The sequence below is a fragment of the Nematolebias whitei genome, chromosome 22 (genome assembly GCF_014905685.2).
Source record: "Nematolebias whitei isolate Nwh7 chromosome 22, NemWhi1, whole genome shotgun sequence".
Taxonomy (NCBI): Eukaryota; Metazoa; Chordata; class Actinopteri; order Cyprinodontiformes; family Rivulidae; genus Nematolebias; species Nematolebias whitei.
Genome location: NC_056519.1, coordinates 22,081,850 through 22,102,551, shown reverse-complemented (window position 1 = coordinate 22,102,551; position 20,702 = coordinate 22,081,850). Strand labels below are relative to the sequence as shown.

At 40.8% G+C, this 20,702-nt stretch overlaps 1 protein-coding gene across 1 annotated transcript; it reads right to left on the bottom strand.

Moving 5' to 3' along the window:
• Positions 1–4,297: 4,297 nt before the first annotated feature.
• Positions 4,298–20,425, bottom strand: LOC119428061 (U2 small nuclear ribonucleoprotein auxiliary factor 35 kDa subunit-related protein 1-like). Its single transcript, XM_037695706.1, has 6 exons — positions 20,295–20,425; positions 20,052–20,093; positions 16,851–16,976; positions 16,701–16,769; positions 7,448–7,543; positions 4,298–4,774 (listed from the first exon to the last, which is right to left on the bottom strand). The coding sequence occupies exons 2-6, from the start codon at positions 20,091–20,093 to the stop codon at positions 4,697–4,699; spliced, it is 411 nt and encodes a 136-aa protein (XP_037551634.1). The 5' UTR covers positions 20,295–20,425; the 3' UTR covers positions 4,298–4,696.
• Between the last annotated feature and the right edge of the window lie 277 nt (positions 20,426–20,702).

Sequence of the window (20,702 nt, the reverse complement as noted above, 5' to 3'; positions counted from 1 at the left end):
CCAACTGGGGAGAGATTCAGATAACCACAGTTGTTATTTATTTATTGAGGCAGACTATTTTCCATCAGCCTTGAGTCTGAACTGGTAACTTTCCAAGGTCCGAAATGTCCAGATTAGGGTGCATCCCACTGGTCCGTGCTTACGAGCCTCTTCAAGATGGTATTTCATGCTGACGAGTCCCAAAGCCGCACGTGGTATGCGATTCAAATCACTTCCAACTTAACGGTTTCACTCGTAACTCAGCTGATTTTGAGTCTTCCAGCACGAACCAGACCTTCACATAGACAACAGCCTGACGAGGGCTAAATTAGCTGCGACCGTCTTCTTTGTATGTTGATAAACCAGGATCCAGACTATTCCAAAAACAGGAAACTTGTTATCGTAAATCCAATCATCGGCAATTTCAGCATCCTCAGTCGATAGCAGAGGTAGACACATCCCCCCAGAGATATATCCAGCTGCATGCGTATCGTTCGAGCAGATGAGGGTTCTCCAGGACCCTGTCGCTTTGTTGAAAAGAATTTGTAATATACATCGAAAGTCCAGTTGGTCAGATCCAAAACAGTAGTTTCCATTTCGGGAGATGTGTAAAAAAATAGGAGCTGCTCTGATACACAGACAGAGCAAAAAGCAGGAGAACAGGGAGTGGGAAGGAACGCGTTCGCCTCGTTAGAGAGCTAGTGAGGAAAAAAAAAAGTGGAGTGGAGTTTTGTGGAAAGTTTAACAACAATTAATATTGTACTGTACTTGTAGTAGATAGCTCTTTAAATGACCCGATAAACTTTCCACACAATCATGTATGAAATTATCAAAACTATTAGTATCAGCGCAATATTAATTTATGTGTATTTTCATTACATAGTCTCAATACAAGGGCGTTTTAATTTTTTTCTTTTTATTCTTTTTCTGCTTCCTTCCTCAAGGGTTGCCATGGCGAACTCTCACAAACACTTGGCAATCATCACATTTATAAAGTTTGCTGACGACTCGGTTATCATGTCTCTGGTTAATGGCGATGTTCCGACATGCCATGATAATGTCCTGCAGGACTTTTTTGGTGCCAGTCGTCTTTCCTGCACATTAATGCATCAAAAACAAACGTGATGAGAATAGATTATAGGAAGGCTTCCGCCCCTCTCCCTCCTGTTACCGTTAAGGGTCAGGTGGTGGAAGAGGTGCAAGAATACAAGTACCTGGGCATAATGATGGACGAAAAATTGACATTTGAGTCCCAGGCTGATGGAATCTGTCGGAAATTGCACCAGAGGATGCATTTCCTCCGGAAGTTGAGGAGCTTAAATGTTGATTGCATTTTTATGAAAATGTTTTACAGCTGTTTTTTTTTTTTTTTTTAATCTGTCCTCACTTTTTTTCTTTCTCTGCTGGTTTGGAGTGCTGAACTTAAAAAAAAACAACCATAATCGCTTACAGGGTGTTCTCATAGAATGCGGAAAAATTATAGGGATTCAACTGAATGACATCACCGACCTATTTAAGTCCAGATCAATCTCAAAAGACAAAAAAATTGGGGGCGGATTCCACTTATCCTCTACACACTCAGTTCAATCTTCTGCCTGAGGCAGAAGATATGGCCTACCAAGGTGTAGAACGAACAGATTAAAGAACTCTTTCATCCCCATAGTCATTGTTTTTTTTTTTTTAACAAAATATAGATTTAAGGCCTTATCCTAGGATGCTACTGAGTTATCACAGTCCAACTCTTTATTTTTTCTTCTTTTTAGTAATATTTTTATGTATTGTAATCTTGTTTTGAATGTATATTTTACCCTGTTTTGATCAATGTCGTCATGTTTAAAGTTTGTATGAAAGTGCTGGCTGTCATCACCACTACTTACTGTAAATGAATTTGCATTTCGGGGACCTAATAAAGTGAAGTGAATTGTTTTTTCTGCCAGATGTTCTCCCTGACACAACCACAGACCACCGAGCGCCCTCTGTGTGGAGCAGAGAGCTGCTGTCTAGGGCGCCAGGGGGAGCAGATGGTGGGGGTTAAGGGCCTTGCTCAAGGGCCCAGAGTGGGCCAAATGAGAGTGGAGGCAGGTGTGGGTGCTTCACCTTTTCCACCCGCATTTTGAGTTTGTCGGTCCAGTGAGTCGAACCGGCGACCTTCCGATCACAGATCCACCTTCTCTAACCTCTGCGCCACCACTCCCCTGCAATGGTAGTACAAGACTCAATTCATTCAAACTCTTCCTTCTTCTGTTATTTCTCAGTGATGTAGGTGTGCAGTTCAAGATGTATCAAATAACTGGAATAAAAAAAAAATGCATTTATTGTAATAAAAGCTGTATATTCAGCTAGCTAACAGATCAAACCTTCCCAAACAAAACGCCGCAATGTGTATGGACACCTGCTTGAAGTCTTATTTTGTCTCTGTGCTTAGTGTCTGTGTACAATGCTGTGTTAACTGTGTACAATTTAGAGATAAAAATACACGAACTGTTGCATCTCCATTGAAAAGAGATCCAGACTGTGAGACTGTCCAAACCATGTAAAACCGTGCCGTGAACATCTCAGCTGGTAATCATTGAGTGTTTAGTTTTAATGTGAAGTAAAATACCCAGAACACACCCAGCCTGCCAAACAAGAACTTGGACTATGTTAAGAGAACCTGTTAAAAAGTAAATAGGCTTTGCCTGTTTGAAGACAGAAGGTCGGCTGCTGCTGGGTAAATAAAATCCACCAGAACCCATTTTTCATCATTGACTCCCAGTTTAAATTCTTATGGTTTTAAGAATAGTTTACAGACCTCCATCTGCTCAAACAGAAGAAACAGACATGTTGGATAATCCTTTATTTCTAACTCAAAGGTGATGACATTTATATTTGGCTTAACAAGAGAAGTCTCCACTGTATCTTTAGTAGTTTAGCATTATAGCACTTTGCAGCATCTTCTAAATGAATTTGTTCTGACAACAATTTGAAATGGTTGATCTGAAACTTTACCACCAGCATTTTTTCAACAGCTGTAGGACATACCCTGCTTGTGCGTCACTTGATTTTTCTCCAATGTGTTGTAAAGTTTTTAACGCAACCTTGTTATTTTGTAAGAGCTCCTTAGGGCGCCTTTAAAGTGAACACCTCTACATTGTAACCAGTCAGACAGAACATGGATGGTCTTTGCAGGGTCTTGACAAGGTCTTTAAATGTGTATCAGCTCTTTCTGTTTTCCAGCAGTGGGATCGGTCATGCAGGGTTTTGAGCATGCACAAAACATCTGTAACAAAGTCGTGGTCTAACGTAGTGATGATGGCAAACGATGTGAGACTTGCCCCCACCAGCATGGATTACTTATTAGAATATCAAGCAGGACTGGCCATGACGGCCTATGGCAAAGGCTGTGGTCATGACACAGTTATGGAAACAACCCATGCCAGATGTGATACCCATGGCAGTGGTGTTGTTGTGGAGTGGTGCAACCTTCTGGCACAAAGCTGCATCCTGACGAGGTTTGAAAAAGTTGTGTCAGGGTGGGGATATAGAGCAGTGGTGTAGTCTACATTCTTGTAGTGTGTATACTGTGCTTGGAAACCAAAGTACACCGGTTAGTACAATGTAATTGTCAATTTATTTTGATTTCCCCAAAGCACCTCCCTATGAAGGGAAAGATAATGGATGGATGCATACAGTATACAGTATGTTGCATACATATACACACACATATTATCATATTTATTATTATAAGTTGTTTTTTTTAGCTCAAAGTAAATTGGACAAAATATGAAAGTTCTTAAGGTTTTAAGTGGCTCATGTAAATATGAATGTTAATTAAGAGTTTTTTTTGTTTTTTTTTTACAATTTGTGTTGTCTGAAAAATAATGTAAAGCAATGTGACCAAGAATTGTTGTTTAATAAGGGTTTTGCTGTTTATTGCTCTCAAAACTTCTAGCTGGTGGCTTCAAACTTTACTAATACTTTTGAAACATCAAAATATAAATATTAGGTCTAAACTTTTATTCTGAAAACCCCCTTGCCCTTGTTCCGGCGATGCTCTGCGTCACTCCCGCTAGCTTCACATAGCTGGAGGCGGAGTGGCTCGCGGTGGCACAGGCGCCTGGCAGAATACAAATACCCCCCCCCCCCCCCCCCCCAAAAAAAAAAGAAAGAAAAGGGACACTGCTGTTCTCTGAGGGCACTTATGACGAATTTCGCCCTGACGTTTCAATATAATGACACGTGCAATGATATGTCACATATCATGGGCACTTTTAAGTGGCTATACAGAAATTCCCAAGCTATTCTAGTGGGTATACAGCGTATACCATCGTATCACGTCGTAGACTAAACATCTGGTATAGAGTGTGGAGAGGACACAAGAGAGCTTCTTGGGGACACAGAGAACTGCAGAGAAAAATGTATTTGGCAAATATGTCTTAACGCTAAAGGATGATTTTCAAATTCACTGCAATCCATCCATGTTCTGGCATGTCCCGTGGGTTGTAGAGAGTGTAGAAGTGTTGTTCATGGTGACGGGGGGCCTTATAACAGGTCAGCATTTGCAGAGTACCGTTACATCACCTCCATCATGCTGGTTCCAGGTTGGTTCATATTCTGCAACTAACTATAAAATGTATCGTCACAGCACTATTTATGTTTCTGCTTGCATACCTATAGCTCATGTTAGTAGACCACTAAACAACCATCCACAATCCGATCCTAGTGTCCTGCGGAGCATCTACATCCTTGTGAGGAGTTGGCTGGCAGCCTCACCTTCCGTGCCTTCCTCTTCTTCTAATACTTTCCTCTGGAACTCCTAAACAAGAAAAAAAAAAACAAGTTTTGAGCATTTTAGTGCCCACTTTATTAAGGCGACCCTCCAGTGTCAGATTATGTTCGGCTTGTTTGTGCTGCAGAAGCTTTGAACCATTGGTAGTTTTGCGGCTGCTCAAAGGTTCACACCACAGTGAAGCTTTATCGGGACAGGCGTGACGATCTGTATGTTTGATTTGACATCAGGAGTTAGCTCAGATTCAGATTATGTGGAGGAAAGGAGCAGGAAATAGAGGGACCAAAGGGTCACTGGGACTCCCACTCTGTGGGCTTGTTCAACATTCTTTTTAGCCTTGGATCACCGTTCTCCTGTTTCAATCATGTTACATCTGACATGTTAAAGAAAAGTTGGCAAACACAAAAAACTACTTAAAACTGTCTTGTTTGAAGGTGTTTCCTTTTCCTTTCTCATCTTCATAAAAGAACTCTTCTTCCAGGTTTTGACTTAATTAAGTAGGTTTTTGTAACTCCCCATTCCACAAATAAAAACACAATTTTTAAATCTCATTTAAATTAACATGTTTCAATTTGTTTAGTTTACAAGAAAAAGTCAAACATTTATTCCTTTGTTCAAAGTTGTCATAATTTTACTCCAAATTTCAAAAAGTGAAGATTCACACTTTTTGTTGCCTTTTATCTGCAGGAGCGTGGGTCTGTTTTTTAGCAAAAATATCTCATGAACCACTAATGTACTTTAATAAAATTCATAGAAAGCAATCATTGGATGTACATTTAAAACTGACAGATTTTTCAAACCAACCCATTTCAAGGTGCTGTCACAAAAAGTCTTTATCAAGCACAAAATGGTTAGAACTCAGCCAGTTTCAGATATTGAGCTAAAAGCTGGTGTGATAGTAGCTGACAGTCATCTCTAGTTCCAAGTGCTAACAGATTGTGTAAAGTTCTGCAATGTTGGTTGTGACTGAGGGCGGCACTGTGGTGCACTTGGTAAAGCTGCTGTCTCTCAGGTCGTTTTCACACTAGATAGTCCTTTAGACTCGGTTCGGTTCGGGACCAATATTCATGAGCTTTTGTTTACATTTGAGCTGGTGCGTTTGCATTCACACTGCACTGTGCAGTCGAGCCAACCTGTTGAACCAATCTATTCCCCCGCTCGCCTGTGGGGGCGCTGCACCAAGAACTACTAAAAGAAACGACACAAAAACCTCGGAAGACACGTCTTCTTCTTCTGTAAATAAAAATAAAAACAAAGTGGCATCAAGTTTTAGCAGTTTTAGGAGTTATATTTTGTCATTTTTCAAAAATGGACTTAGCATGAGCAGAAGATGAGACAGAAGACCCTGGAGAATATTGTTTTTCCACACAAGGCAGCTGACGGCTCCATATAAAGGTAAGAGAAATACGTGTTTGTTTACCCTGCGGAGCGGGGCCCGGTCTGTTTACATTCACACTGCACTCGAACCGCACTGGAGTTTGCTTCTACCGAGCCGAGACCTAGGTTTTAGCCCGGGCCAGAGTTCGCCTCTTTGTTCCGTGACAGAGTTCGATTGCGTGTTCACACCTCCCTAAACAAACCGGACTTTCTAGGAAAACAATCTAGAGTTCGATTAAAGCGGACTAAACGAGGCTGGTGTGAATGCACCCTCAGTGAGAAGGTCACCCCAGTTCAAATCTCGGCCGGGGACCATTCTGGGTGGAGTTTAAATTCATTCATTCATTCAACCTTTATTTAGACAGGTAATCCCATTGAGCCTCGAGGACTCATTTTCAAGAGAGACCTGATTTCAACAAAGAAAGATGACAACAATGCAGCAACAACAATAAACAATCATAAAAAGTCATACTGCAGTTTTTTATTTTTTATTTTTATTTTTTTACAAATAGGATGGCTAAAAGAAAAAGGTAACAAAAAAACAGCTAGATTCTAAGGCGAATGTAGACAACTAGGGTGGAGTTTAAATGTTCTCTCCGTGCTGCGTGGGTTCCCTACCACAGACCAAAAACATGCATGTTAGGCTGATTGGTGACTAAGTTGTCTCTAGGTGTGAATAAGAGAGTGAATGGTTGTTTGTCTCTGTGTCTCTGTGATGGACTGGAGACCTGTCCAGGGTGTCCCCTCTGCCTCTCGTACAGTGACTGCTGGATATGGGCACCAGTGGCCCCCGTGACCCAAAAAGGAAGAAGAGGGTAAAGAAAATAGATGGATGGATGTGATTGCACACAATATCATCTTCATCTGCAAATGTTCTATGAACTGGACTTAAAGTGCAGGAAGTTAAACACTGTTCTGGATTTAGTGAGTGCATTCACAGGATGCATTCCCCTCATTTTACCAAGTTGGTTTTGATCTTTCCATTCTTGGCCAGTTCAGGGAACATCATTCTTTTCGCCGCAGACTACTTCTTCTATGGTTGTTTGTTCCAACTCTTTCCATTGGTTCCTTCTGTATTTCCTTGGGTTTATGTTTATTGGTCGACTTGTAGAAGTTAAGAAACTTTTTCTGGATTTTAAACTTACTGGGGCATGGTTAGGGTTAGATTAAGGTACAGACATGTTTAATGGGATAGGCTGTGGAATAAATGAAAGTCAATACAATGTCCTACAAAGAAAAGGTATTCAAACTTGTGTGTGTGGGGGGGGGGGTGCGTGTGTGCGCACATGCATGTGTGTATGTCTGCATGCTTGTCATTCTCACCCTGAATCTCTGAAGTCTTGCCAGTCTGTCTTGCAGATCCTTCTCTTGTCTGAAGGTGAGGTCTTCGATGTGAATCTTCCACAGCCACTCTTTTTTCTTAAAGACACAGACACGGTTTCAAAGGATTACGCTGTATAATAATTTAATGTTAATTATGTTAAATGGATTGCTTAACATGATTATCCCACATACAGTTTACGGCTCCTTAGATAAATAACTTTATTAACTGATTTTTTTTATGTCAATTTGTTTGTTTGTTTGTTCCAACTCTTTCCATTAGTTACTTCTGTATTTCCCTGGGTTTATGTTTATTGGTAGACTTGTAGATGTAAAGGACATGTCATACAGGACATGAGTGAGGACAGCAGGACTGTGGTGAGATGTGCTGTAGGAGTGACAGATAGCTTCAAGAGGGGGAAGCTGAAAAAAGAAGAAAGAAGATTAACTGACATTTTATATATATGAATGTTTCTGTACAGTGCCCTGAGACAACTTCTGTTGTGATTTGGTGCTATATAAATAAACTGAATTGAATTGAATATCCAACTACAGTATATACTGAATTTTCATAACCAGTCAATATAAAGTTTTTATAACTATTTCTTTATTTTTTTATTTTATTTTTTTTCCTTCTTGATGGCCTCCCTTCTCCCCTTACAGCCATCCTCTCCACACCATTATTATGAAATATTTATTCTAGTGACTATCTAGTGTAGGGTTTTTTTTTTAATTTTTTTTTTAAATAGGATAGAAAGAAAGAAAAGACAAAGTAAGACTCCAAAATATAAGAAATATACACAAAGAGAGCACACGTCAAAACACCCGGCCACTGTCTGTTCACCTGCAAAGAACATGACAAAACACAGCAACAAAATACATATGTATAAAGAACTTAAAATATTCATGGTTTGCAGTAAGTTTCCATAAATATATATACCCATACCTACGCCTATATATGTACATCCATACATACATACACATGAATATACACTCACATACATATCTATATATCTACATATAAAGCCTACATAAGCATCCCTGCTTCTATTTGTGTGTGGTTGTGAGCATGCATAAGTGTATAAGGCTTCTCTAATAGAACATTTAATAGTAACTGTGAAGCAGCAGAGACCCGACCCCCAAGACCAGAGGCAGACGAAAAAGGGGGGGACCAGAGCCCAAGACCCCAGGAGGGACCCCGACCGCGGAGCCCCCAGAGCCACCCACACAGGACGAACCACTCACCCACCCCCCAGAACTGACCACAGGGGAGAACCGGAAGATCCCCACCAGCGACCACATACAGTGACCCCCCGGGGCCAACAGCGACAAACTCATAGGCCTCCGTCGGAACCCGCCGCACCGATGTAGGTCCAGGTCCGGGCACCGAGGCCCGGGCACCGAGGACTCACACCACCCAGGCCAAGGCCCGACAGGGCCAGAGGACCCGAGCCCCACCAGGCAGACACCAGGCCGAGCCGACACACGCCCAAGCGCCCAGCCCCCGACACCAAGAGCCCCAAGCACGCCGGCAGGCAAGGGCACACCCCACCAGGGGGCCGCGCGATAGGGGCGCAATGCCAAGCACCCCCAGTTTTATCAAAGAGGGGGCAGTCCGAGTCTCGACCTAACAAATACCCATTCATACACAGACACAATCACACAATCCCAACCTCAGTCTCACATTCACTCACTCAAAGACATACAATAACGATACATTTCATTCTTATTCCCGATACGCACTCTATACCCCCCAGGTCCAAGACATGTACCCGCCCTCTACAGGGGGCAGCCCATGCCCAAACCCAGGAGGTAAACCCATTCATTCTCGAGCGGAGAAGAGCCAATACCCCAGACCCGGCCCAGGCCATGCCCCGCCGACAGGACACCCCCCACCATGAAGAGGACGCGCCACCGACCACCCCCACACACCGCCAACAACCAAGCACGCGCCCCCAGCCGACCGCCCGCCAGGCCCCGTCAGCCACCCCGGCCAGCGGGCCAACCATGGCACCCAAGAGCCAAGCTCAGGGGGTCCAAACAACCCCAGGAAGAGCACAGCGCCAGCACCGCCCACGGCAACCCCCTAGACCCTGAACCCCCACATAGTCCTGGTCAACACCCGATGGCCTGCCCTTCTCCTGGACCCCACCCCCGGAATGGCAGTCAGGGAACTAGGGGGGTAGGAAGAAAAAAAAATAAAATAATAATAATAATAAGACCCCGACACATACACCCCCGCCCCTAGATGTGCTGTTGATGTGTGTTGTTGTATAGTGCCATTAAAAAGGAAAGAAGAAGGAGCAAAGGCTGACACATTTTATCTGGCGTGGCCTCAGACAAAGCAAATTAGCAACCCTTCACAGTCCTTCAAACTTCATTCTCAGCATCTTCAAGCTCTGCAGGATCCATTAGGAGGTTACAAGTTTCTTCATGCAATCATGTATCGGTGCATACATAATGCTGCAGCTGTACCCCAGGGTCTCAAGTTGATATGTAATGAAAATTGCTAAAACTGCAGGCGGTCTACCCCTGACCCCAAATTGGACCCTCTTGGATTCAGTTTCCTGCTGTGTGTTTGTGTGCTTTCAGGGAAAATTCATACATGCGTGAGAGAAAATGAGATCTGTGTATTGAAGACTTGACAGGGGATCTATGTGAGACGGCTGGGCCCAGTTGCTCTAAATGAACTACGTCTGCCATCAATTAACAGCTCTGTCACGCTGCACACACGTGTGTATGTGTTTGAGTGTTTCGACAGCTGTAACGTGTGAAGGAAGTAGACATGAGCAAGGGAGACATTTAGTTTAATGCCTGTCATTTGGAAGAGGAAGACTCACTGACACATATGGAGAGAAGGTGAAAGCAGTTAAGCTGTTCCCTCCCTAACTCTGTACTGGACACAAGCACTTATTCACTTTTATACTTACTGGGACACTCAATTATGATCTGTTTTCTGGATGTTTAATGCTTTTTTCTACAGGACATAAGGTGTTCAGCAAAGCTACTAAACAACATGCTTGAATGTTTACTGAACAAGAAGATCCTGATAAAATGGAAGGTTTAAGGATGAAAACAATTAAAAGCCTGGGATTAGATTTTGACGTCTTAAGAAAGTTATTTTTGTTGTTTTCATTCAGACATTACTTTTAAGTTTTCTTCTTTTTTTATGTAAGGTTTAAATAACAGATTTACTTTGGTTTATAGGAACCATTAGAGCTGTCATTTCTAACACGAACCCCGAGCCCGGCCCGACCCGAGCCAGTTCGGACCATAATAATGTGCTTAATGTACAGGCTGGGCCAGTGTTGGGCTTTTGATTGCGTCGGCAGACACGCGTGGCTGACGACCCAATTATATGGCAACATGACTTGCCATACAATCACCAGCCACACACGGCCATTTAACAGCTACTGACCGGCCTTGAAAGAGGTTAAGAAAAAAGTTAAGTGAAGCTTCAGATGGGACTGTACTGCCAGGCAGCGATCCATTATCACAAATGGACGTTCAGCCACTGCACTCAGCGGACGCACGCGGCCGATGATCCACACAGGTGCGATCCCAAAATGTCCTCGCAGACATGTCAAAGCAGGGTCCGTGTCTGAATAATGCAGAATGCAGGCGCTTTGATGGCCAAAAAAGGACAAACACCCCCTCAGCTCTGAGTTTCTGCCCCTTTTATATATATTATTATTATATTATTATTATTATTATTTATATATATTATTCATATTGAATTGCGCCGCTCAAGGTGGCTGCATGTTGGAGCAGCTCTGTTACTTTCATTCTGAGATTTTGCTTTTGGAAACTGTGATTCCTCTTTTTCTGGACGTGGGTCGCGTTTTTTTGGATGGTGGTTTCCTCTGGTATCAGATGCTGTGCAGCTGGAAGGATTTTTACTGAAGCTTTTTTAGTTTTGGACATTTGTTATGATGCGTAACCATGGCAACAAGGCAGTTTTCTACAACCAACAGCAGCTGATTAACATCTCAAAAGCTCAAATAATATCTCAACTACAGCCCCAAATCTCAAATGAGTTGAAAAGGATGTTCTGTGGACGCTTTCTCATCTACCTGCCAGCTGTTCTCGAGTGCCTGACTACTGAGATCCTGGAACTAGCAGGAAACATAGCTCATTACAGCGGAAGGACAGGATCATCCCTCGGCACCTACAGTTGGCTGTCTGCAGCGACGAGGAGCTCGGCAGACTGCTGGGAGGAGTGACCATCTCTCAGGGAGGAGTTCTGCCCGGCATTCGGGCGGTCCTACAGCCCGGGGGAACTAAGAGGCCAGTCGAGTCTGGGTGGACAGATCGGACGGCATCTGCAGCCAGTTTCTTAGGATCCACTGTGGGATGGAGCTTTACAAGAGATCCTTCCTGTTTACAGCATCAGTATCTATAACATCTCTTAATGAAATGAGGATAACAAGTTACTACAACAAATAATTTCCCTCTGGGATTAATAAAGTATATTTGAATTGAATTGAATTGAATTTTATTCAGCTGTGTGCGTCCATCGACCGTTAATAACTATATAAGCAGTCAAAGCGTAATTAAAACTGTTGTTCTTTTTTTTTCCAAGTTCAGACCTGTAATTACTGTTGATTTGTTGAGTTAGGTTCAGAAATGATGACTACGGGCTGGGGCCAGGTCGGGTTGGATTATTTGGGCCCGAATGCAACTCTAGGAACCATAGAATAGTGATTATCTTTAGAGCATAACATTACATAGATAACAAAAATAAACTGGCTTTTAATGTTAATCAAGTTTATTACGAGTTACTCTGAAGTTGACAGATTTCTTGTGTATCTCTGGTGTGTTGAAATAGGATACGCTTGTACTAAGTTTGTTATCCATGTTACAATTCATGCAACTTGGCTTGGTCTACTTTGCTTTAATACTTGAAGAAAGTGTGATGTGTTGAAAAAAATAGAAACTTCAAGTGGTCTATTTGGGTGTAACTGAGTTGTAAGTTGTGTGTATAGAGATCTCAATAGGCCGTGTGAGTGCACTGACAGTTTACTACACAAACACTTGTCTTAGAGCATAAAATCACTGTCTTTTCAATAGGACCTGTTTTATTGATGTGAATGTGTGTGGGTGAGGGGTCAGACACAGACACTGTCACCACTACCTATTCTTATAAAACTACCTAACTTTTAAATGTTGACCCATTATCAGCCCCTTCAACTATTAAACTTTCATTAAAACTTTGGCTTTTCAGACATTTTTTTCCCCAATTTTGGAACAGCAAAGATTGACCTCACCACCAAAAAAAATCATTTAAAATAACAAGAATGTTAAGCAATATGAAGAAAATAAAGCACATCTACTATTTATATAGGTAAAATGATGCATTTATGCCCTTCTCATCCCGCCACATCAGTATCAATGGTTTGGCCCATTGATCCACGAGAAGACGGGAGTGCACCTGAACTTTGAAAGGGTGTGGATCCTTATTAGTTTTTTGTAGCACAATTTCATTTCCTTTTTTTTCATTTACCCTTTATTTATACATGTAGTCTCATTGAGCCACGAGAATTATTCACCTGCAAAGTGAGCACATTAAACATCTTTAATGACGATAAGTTTTTGTTTACATGTTTCCATGGCAACATCAGACCATGTGTCTGTGGTTATGATTACTTTTTCATTTTGGACTTCAATCCCTGTTCAATTCTTGTCCAAAAAAACAGCCATCTTGATAACTACAAACATTCACTATTCAAATCTCTAAACGATGGGGGACATCAGTGTACTGCTTGTTACATGTGTCAAAATTGCAGCTACCATGAATGAGATCTCATTGCTGCAGTTCTCAACAACACAAGACCCTTTGTTCATCTGTTTTATGATGAGTTTGAACTCTTTGACTTCTTACGATGCCATGTTCAGTGCTGCGCAGTGGTTGAACTCACTTTTCAAGCTGTAGGTTATGGAGATAACGATTCAGTGAAGTTTGAGTCTAGCTGATTCTGACAGACTTTGATCCAAGCGGTTTTTAAAGTGTTTGTTTTATTATAATGCTTCTGAGTGTCATGATGTTTTTTCAGCATTCACTTTTCTATTTTGAGGTTTGTTATAATGTTCATTTTTTATTTCTGTGTTTTCTTTGTGCCCAGTTTGTTTCCATCACTCTTCAGTCCTGCCCCATCCACTCACAGCCACACTGTTTCATTCAGCTCAGCTGTTGCCCATCTTCAGCCTCAGTCCATTTATTCCCTCTGTGTCCATTCTATCACCACCATTGTTGTGCTTTTGTGATATGTCCCTGTGTCATTTATGTGAATGAGTGTCTAATTAATTCATTGGCTCTCTGTAGACAGCTGATTTGCTGAAAGCAGCTTAAAAGGGTTAAGTTCCACCTGCTGGACGAGCGAGGGAGAAGAAGTCCCGGGTTAAAATCCCGGACGAGCCCCCAAATATGTTATGGTCCTGAGATTGTCCAGGAGTAAATGACAGGACACACAACATATGAAGCCCAGTTGATTGTAATTTAGACAAGACTTTAATCATCAATCACCTGAACAAACTAGCAAACCCCAAACCAGTCAGCAGTTGACTGTCGGATTCAGGCTGCTCCCCTCACCCTAAGGTCCGAGGACTAACCATACAACCAAAAACTGAAAGCACAATGACTGCTGATAACTCCCAGTCGCAACAACAATCAGCTCAATATCATTAGTAACAATGTGCAACCACTTGTGAGGCTGGAGATTAAAACCAACAACCAGCAGACCAACATCTCTCCTCTGACCTCCCTCGCTTGTCCATCATGCGAAGCTTGACCCTTTTAAGCTTTTTTCAACCAATCAGCTGTCTAGAGAGAGTAAATGAATTAATTAGGCACTCATGCACATAAATGACACATGGGCTTGTCACAGCTTTCATGCCATGTGCTCCTTGCACCTCCTTGTGACTAATCATCAGTTTAAAAAAGCCGAGTTTTATTTTTATCCAACCTCTTTGTGTCAGTCTGCATCCGTGGGTGCTACCTACAAAAAACATGACTCTGGGAAGTTGGCTGAATTAGCTTAATTATGGCTGAAAGATCAGCCAAAGTCAACTAAATGTCAAGAATACATTAAATGATCTCAGATTTTGGCAACTGTCTGGTTTGTTTGTAGGTTCCAGTAATGATTGTGAGATTTTGCCCAGAGCAATACTTTTATTCACGTTTACTAATGTGCACTGACTGTTGCGATAAGTGTGATTTTATGGGCATGTGTCCAAAGTTTATTTTTCTGTTAGGGGTGATTCAGGGTCAGCAGAAAATACCTTCCATGCTGAGGTGAGTGGCTATCCTCGCTGTGAGGGTAAGCGTTGTGTAATGAATTATTTTTTGTAGCGAGGCAGAAACGCTTAGAGCAACAACATCCTCGTCTCTCACTGACCTAACACACACATGTCAAAACTGAGGCTTCAGCTCAAAGCATTCACAGCTGGTGTGTATGTGTGTGTGTGTGTGTGTGTGTGTGTGTTTCTGTGTGTGCACACTCCGTGTTGTTGAGGGTGACCATCTGTTTTGGCAACTGTCATTATTTTGATTGAATGTATGGTAATAACACAAAACTATTTTCTTTCGTAAAATGCCAAAATGTGTTTTTGCTGCTGCTGTGTGTATATGTGTGTGTGTGTGTGTGTGTGTGTGGGGGGGGGGGGGGTTGTGAGAGAGTTTGACCGATAAGCCCAGCAGTCTTGTCAGTGGGCCAGAGTTTGAATCTGACTTTGCCTTGAGCGATAAAATGAACCTCGACGTTAAACTAACACTTTTTGATCCAGCGTCACTCAGACGCCTGATCAGCCTGCTCGTTGACCCTCCTGCTGCCCTTAGATCGAAATGACTCGTTTTTACTCGGAGGGTTAAATAACACTGATAAATCAAATCAAATTCCACTGAGGTTAATCACGCCTTGAGATGCGAAAGATAAAGAATGTCTAAGCAAAAGACCCATAAGTATGAGATGTGCAATAAATAAATAAATAAATAAATAAATAACACTTATCTGGCTACTGCTAAAATGCTAATAAATTATTACACGAAAAAAGCATAAATTAAACAGCATGAGAAGTAAACATTAACAATAAGCAGAAAAAAGAACAGATCTTTAGTATTTTTACCAGCATACGTAGATTACAGTAGTCCCTCGTTTATCACGTTTTTTTTTTTTTTTCAAAATAAGCTTGGACATGACACGCAATTGGCTGATTGATGGATGAGCTGCACGAGCGGCATGAAATTTTTATTTAAAATAAATTATTTTTAATAATTTAGCCCCTGCTGCACCTCTGTGCAGCCCTTACTGCATGAAAAACTGCCTCCTGCAGCTGATCAGCTGATTTGCATGCAGAGAGGAGAAGTGGGCGTGGCCAAGAGCGCTTGCAAGTGGCTGAGAGGAGGCAGGGAGCTGAAATCATGACATGCTGTTCTTTTTTTTAGAGTGTTTAGAGTTTAGAAACATTGTTTAGAATGTTGCGTACATACTAACATAAACTACTACTTACTACTTGCGCTACTATTTGCAGTTTTTCACTTATCGCTGGGCTTCAGGATACGGATCCCCCGCGATAAATAAGGGACTACTGTATTTCATTTTTCTTTTAGCTAATCTCATAAATAAAACCATTTAGACTGTTTTTTGGCTGCTTCTTTCTTCATGGATCACCACAGAGCTACCACAGCCCTCTGTGTGGAGCAGAGGGCTGCCATCAACTGGGGTAGATGAGGGTGGAGGCAGGTGTGAGTGCTTCACCCTTCCCATTTTGTTGGAATGGTATAGGGATTTTAACCTGAAACCACTCAATCACAGGCTAATTTCAGCTAAATAAAGACGTCTAATTAATGATTAATTATGCTTCCGTTTTAGACTTAATTTTTTTTTACATAAATGTTGATAAATTTCCCAATAAAATAAGAAAGCAGCGCACTAAAACCTTGTGATGAAAGCATGCCAAGCTGCAGGGCTGCAATCCAAAACTCAGATGTCGTTTTTGGAGCCTGACCTGTTATTATCAGCGCTGACAGGCCTGATGATCACTGATCAGCTTCAGCTACTGCTTGGCTCCCTCGCTAAACCTTTGTGCGTGTTGGCAAGCAGGAAAAACACAAACCAAACAAGCTGTTGAGACTGAGCTGGTGTCATTAGGATTTCATCTTTCATGCGGTGCCAGGAGGCTGAAAGTGAAGCAGCTGTTCCGGTTTTACAGATGTTCAGACTTGCAGAGTGTGTGTATCATCGTTGTGCGTTTGCTGCACCTTCTTGCTCTCTTCTACGGCTTTGAGTCTTTCTTGTTCCCGCTTCTCCCGTTCCAATCTTCGGCGGACCTAATGCGCACAAACACACACCCATGCATGAAAAACATGTTTTTTTAATTGGATGCTGTCATGCTCGGGGGCTCGTCTTACCCTCGCCTCCTTGTTGTCTCGCCAGTCGTCTTCTAGAGTTGTCTGTCCTTCGATGTAGCCTTTGATTGAACTCTTTGGGATCCCCAGAAATGCATAGTCTTCCTCTTTACACAACCCCCTCATAGACTGGAACCAGAGAAGCAGTTCATATAAACGTTGTATTATTATTATCATCACTGATATCGTATTGGCGAAAGTCTTGGCTCGTCACTAAAGCACCAATGCCGGTGAATCTCTGTGGTTTCCTCCATGTGACTTTACAGTTAGTTTGTTCCAGTTCCAAAGAAGATCATTACACCATTAAGACCAGCTGTGACAGATTACTTAAAGCCAAGGATTATATAATAACAGACTGGAAACATTCTTAGATAAACATAAATGAATCTGTGAAAGTCAGTACGGCTCCAGATCAGGAAGATCAACAGTGCAAGCCATTTTAGAAACTGTAGAGGAGATAACTACTGCGACGGATAATAAGAAAATTGCTGTTGGAGTGTTTTTGGACATCAAGAAGGCATTTGACACAATCACGATTTATTAATAAAGAAACTTGGACGTTATGGGATAAGGGGAGTAGCACTAGACTGGGTTCAAAAGCTATTTGAAAGGCAGACAGCAGTATGTGAAGTTGGGAGATGTTTGTTCTCGATGTTTGGACATTGTTTATGGAGTTCCTCAGGGGTCAGTCCTGGGTACCAAACTGCTCATAATATATGTAAATGATCTATGTATGGGATTTACCTGTCTAAAATAAAGGTTGATTGATTGCACCTAAGATATTGAAAAGTATACTATTTGCTGATGATACAAACATTTTTTGTGTTGGAGGTGACATGGAACAACTGTTAAAGGATGTAATTGATGAATTGAACAAACTTAAAATGTGTTTTGATGAAAATAAGCTGTCCTTGAACCTAAACAAACTAAAAATAATGTTATTTGGGAACTGTCAATCACATACAGAAATTCAAATACAAATAGTAAAGTCTCAAGAAATATCGCCCTCTTAAACAAAGCCAAGTCGGTCATAGAACAAAAAGCATCACATGTACTCTACTGTTCACTAATCTAACCTTATTTGTTATTGCGCAGAAATCTGGGGCAATAATTACAAAACTACACTACAGGCTTTAACAATATTACAAAAAAGAGCAATAAGAATAATCCATAAGGTGGGATATTTAGAACACACTAATGCACTTTTTGTAAATTCTAAGTTATTAAAGAAAACGTTCAAAACCTGTTTAAGACTATGGAGCAAATTTACAAGTTAAGGGGGGAATAACAGTTTAAAATATGCAAATTCAGAACTAATAGAAAAAACTTTTGTGCATCAGTAAATGGAGTCAAATTGTGGAATAATTTGAAAACTGAACTTAGACCATGTCCAAACATAAAACTGTTCAAATTATCATATAAACATATGATTATTGCTGGATATAATATATAATATTATTATTCAATTATTGTTGGTGTTTTTGTTATTGGTGCTAGTTTTGTTTTTTGGTGAAGTTAATGAAATAATAATTGTTTATCTAATGTAGTTAACTTAAATAGATACCAGTACTATATTGATGGGTTAAATATGGGTTTAGTTGTTATATGTATGGATTATACATGTAATAAATGTAAGAATACGTAAGTGGTTGAGTGGGAATTTTGATAAGTTTATACTTCTACCCACTCCCTTGAATATGTAAAACAAAATGTTTTGACATTATGCTTCATGCCTTTTTTTTTTTTTACATATTCCAAAAATACTAAACTAAACTAAATTATGGATACAGATATCAATAAAATATTATTTCATTTCTAATAAGTTTTGCATATTTTATGCACATTAAAGCAAAAGTTTAGACATTTTGAAAAGGGACAATATGGAGGAAATATGAACAATCATTATCCTACTTGGTGTAGACAGCTCTCTGAACAACCTCCGTTTGAGAAACGGGTTCTAGAGAAATGAGTTTTGTTGTAGTATGTATTGTATGTACAAAGTAATATGAACTGTTTTTATTATTTTACTTGCTCAGGACAACAGATGAAATTTAGATATTGTGCTAATTCTATCACATTTATGTTACTAAAATATTGATTAATGTGTTGTTTTTTTTCTTCTTCTTTCGGCTGCTCTCTTCTTCAGGGGTCACCACAGCAAACAAAAAAAATAAGTCGCATGAGGACTTGGTGATTGTTTTTACACCAGATGTTCTTCCTGAAGCAACCACAGACCGTTGAGCTACCACAGCCCTCTGTGTGGAGCAGGGAGCTGACATCTAGGGTGTCTGGGGGAGCAGATGGTGGGGGTTAAGGGCCTTGCTCAAGGGCCCAGGGCAAATGAGGGTGGAGGCAGGTGTGGGTGTTTCACCTTTCTAACCCACATCTTGACGTTGTCGGTCCTGGAAGTCGAACTGGTGACCTTTCTATCACAGGCCCACCCTCTGTAACCTCTGTGCTACCACTTCCCTACAGATTAATGTGTATGTTTTTTTTAAATAAACAAATAAATAAATAAGTTCATACAGTATTGACGAGTTTACAGCTAGTCCTAAAAGAGGTCAAAATTCAAGTGGATCGCTTTCATTCTCAAAACGGTCTGGGATTAATTTATAGCGGCTCATGCAAAAACAATTTTATCTTTTTTTTTAAATCTTTTATCGTTTTGATCTTTTCACCTCAATCAGTTTTACATTCCATTGTTATTTATATTAAATTATGGGGTTATCAAAATGGCAGCAGCAGCTAGCTGTAGCACTTCTAGTGCAGCCTGGAGCACATCCTGCATGAACATGATCACATTTCTGCTAGAATAATTGTGTATAATACAACTAAAGGTGATGTAAAGTTTGATGTAATTTAATTTGCATGATCTGCTCCAAAATGTTTTACATTGGATACATGAAGATGAAAACATGGGTCTAGACCAAAGTTTAAGCTCATCAGTCTGGTCTGAATCGGACTAGAATGAGGTCCTCAAAGAGCTTTGCACAACAGGTAAGATATTCATTGTTTTTAATCTTTAAACAGAAGCCGCAGAATTACACGTTCAAATTTTGAATAAGTGGTTCCTGCAGAACTATTGTGTAGTAAAAACACACATATAAAAATGACATTAATTTGCATTATCAAAAATAAAAACCTGTTTTCAGTATAATTTGATATCCCAGCAGAAAGAAGCGTAAATAATTTTTTGTAACGCACCTTTGACATGAGAATACTTTGAAACTGCTTCACATGAGCCATCTTCACCAAAGATGAGACGAAGATGAAGAAGACGTTAGAGACATTCACTTTTATTAAATCTCACTCACGTTGATGCATTTACATCAGAAAACATAAAATATTTCAGGCAGACCTGTAAAAATATTGTATCAAAAGCTACAGGAATAATATGAGCAATAATATTACGCAGACATTGTCATATAAAGAAAAACACAGACTCACCTGATCGTCCACATCAAATATGTTCCTTTGCACACCTGTGGGGATCTTCTATTAATATATTACTTTGATGTCTTCTTCTCTGTTTAAAATCTCAAATCAGGCGTAAATGTGTCCTCTCTCGGGGGAGCGTCCCGATCAAAAGACCCTGATGGGTGTTCCAGAGGTTCCTGAACAACGACAGCTTCCACTCGTCATTCCCACAGGTCGGTGACAGAAGTGCCACGCTTCCACTAATAACACGTCAGGAGGCCAGAAGAGAAGAGCTGTCAATCACATCATCGATATCAGCTCTGAAAAAATGCCCAGGTAGGCAGGTTTAAAGAAAAAATGACGCAATAATATTTCCCAATAGACAAAAATATTAAACAAATGATTAAATAAAGAGAATAAAACAATTTATTATCAGAA

Coding starts and splice junctions, on each gene's coding strand:
- LOC119428061 (XM_037695706.1), bottom strand. CDS start 20,093: ATGGCTCATGTGAAGCAGTTTCAAAGTATTCTCATGTCAAAG. Junction 16,977..20,051: donor AAAGTATTCTCATGTCAAAG/GTGCGTTACAAA, acceptor CTCTGGTTCCAG/TCTATGAGGGGGTTGTGTAA. Junction 16,770..16,850: donor GAGACAACAAGGAGGCGAGG/GTAAGACGAGCC, acceptor TGTGCGCATTAG/GTCCGCCGAAGATTGGAACG.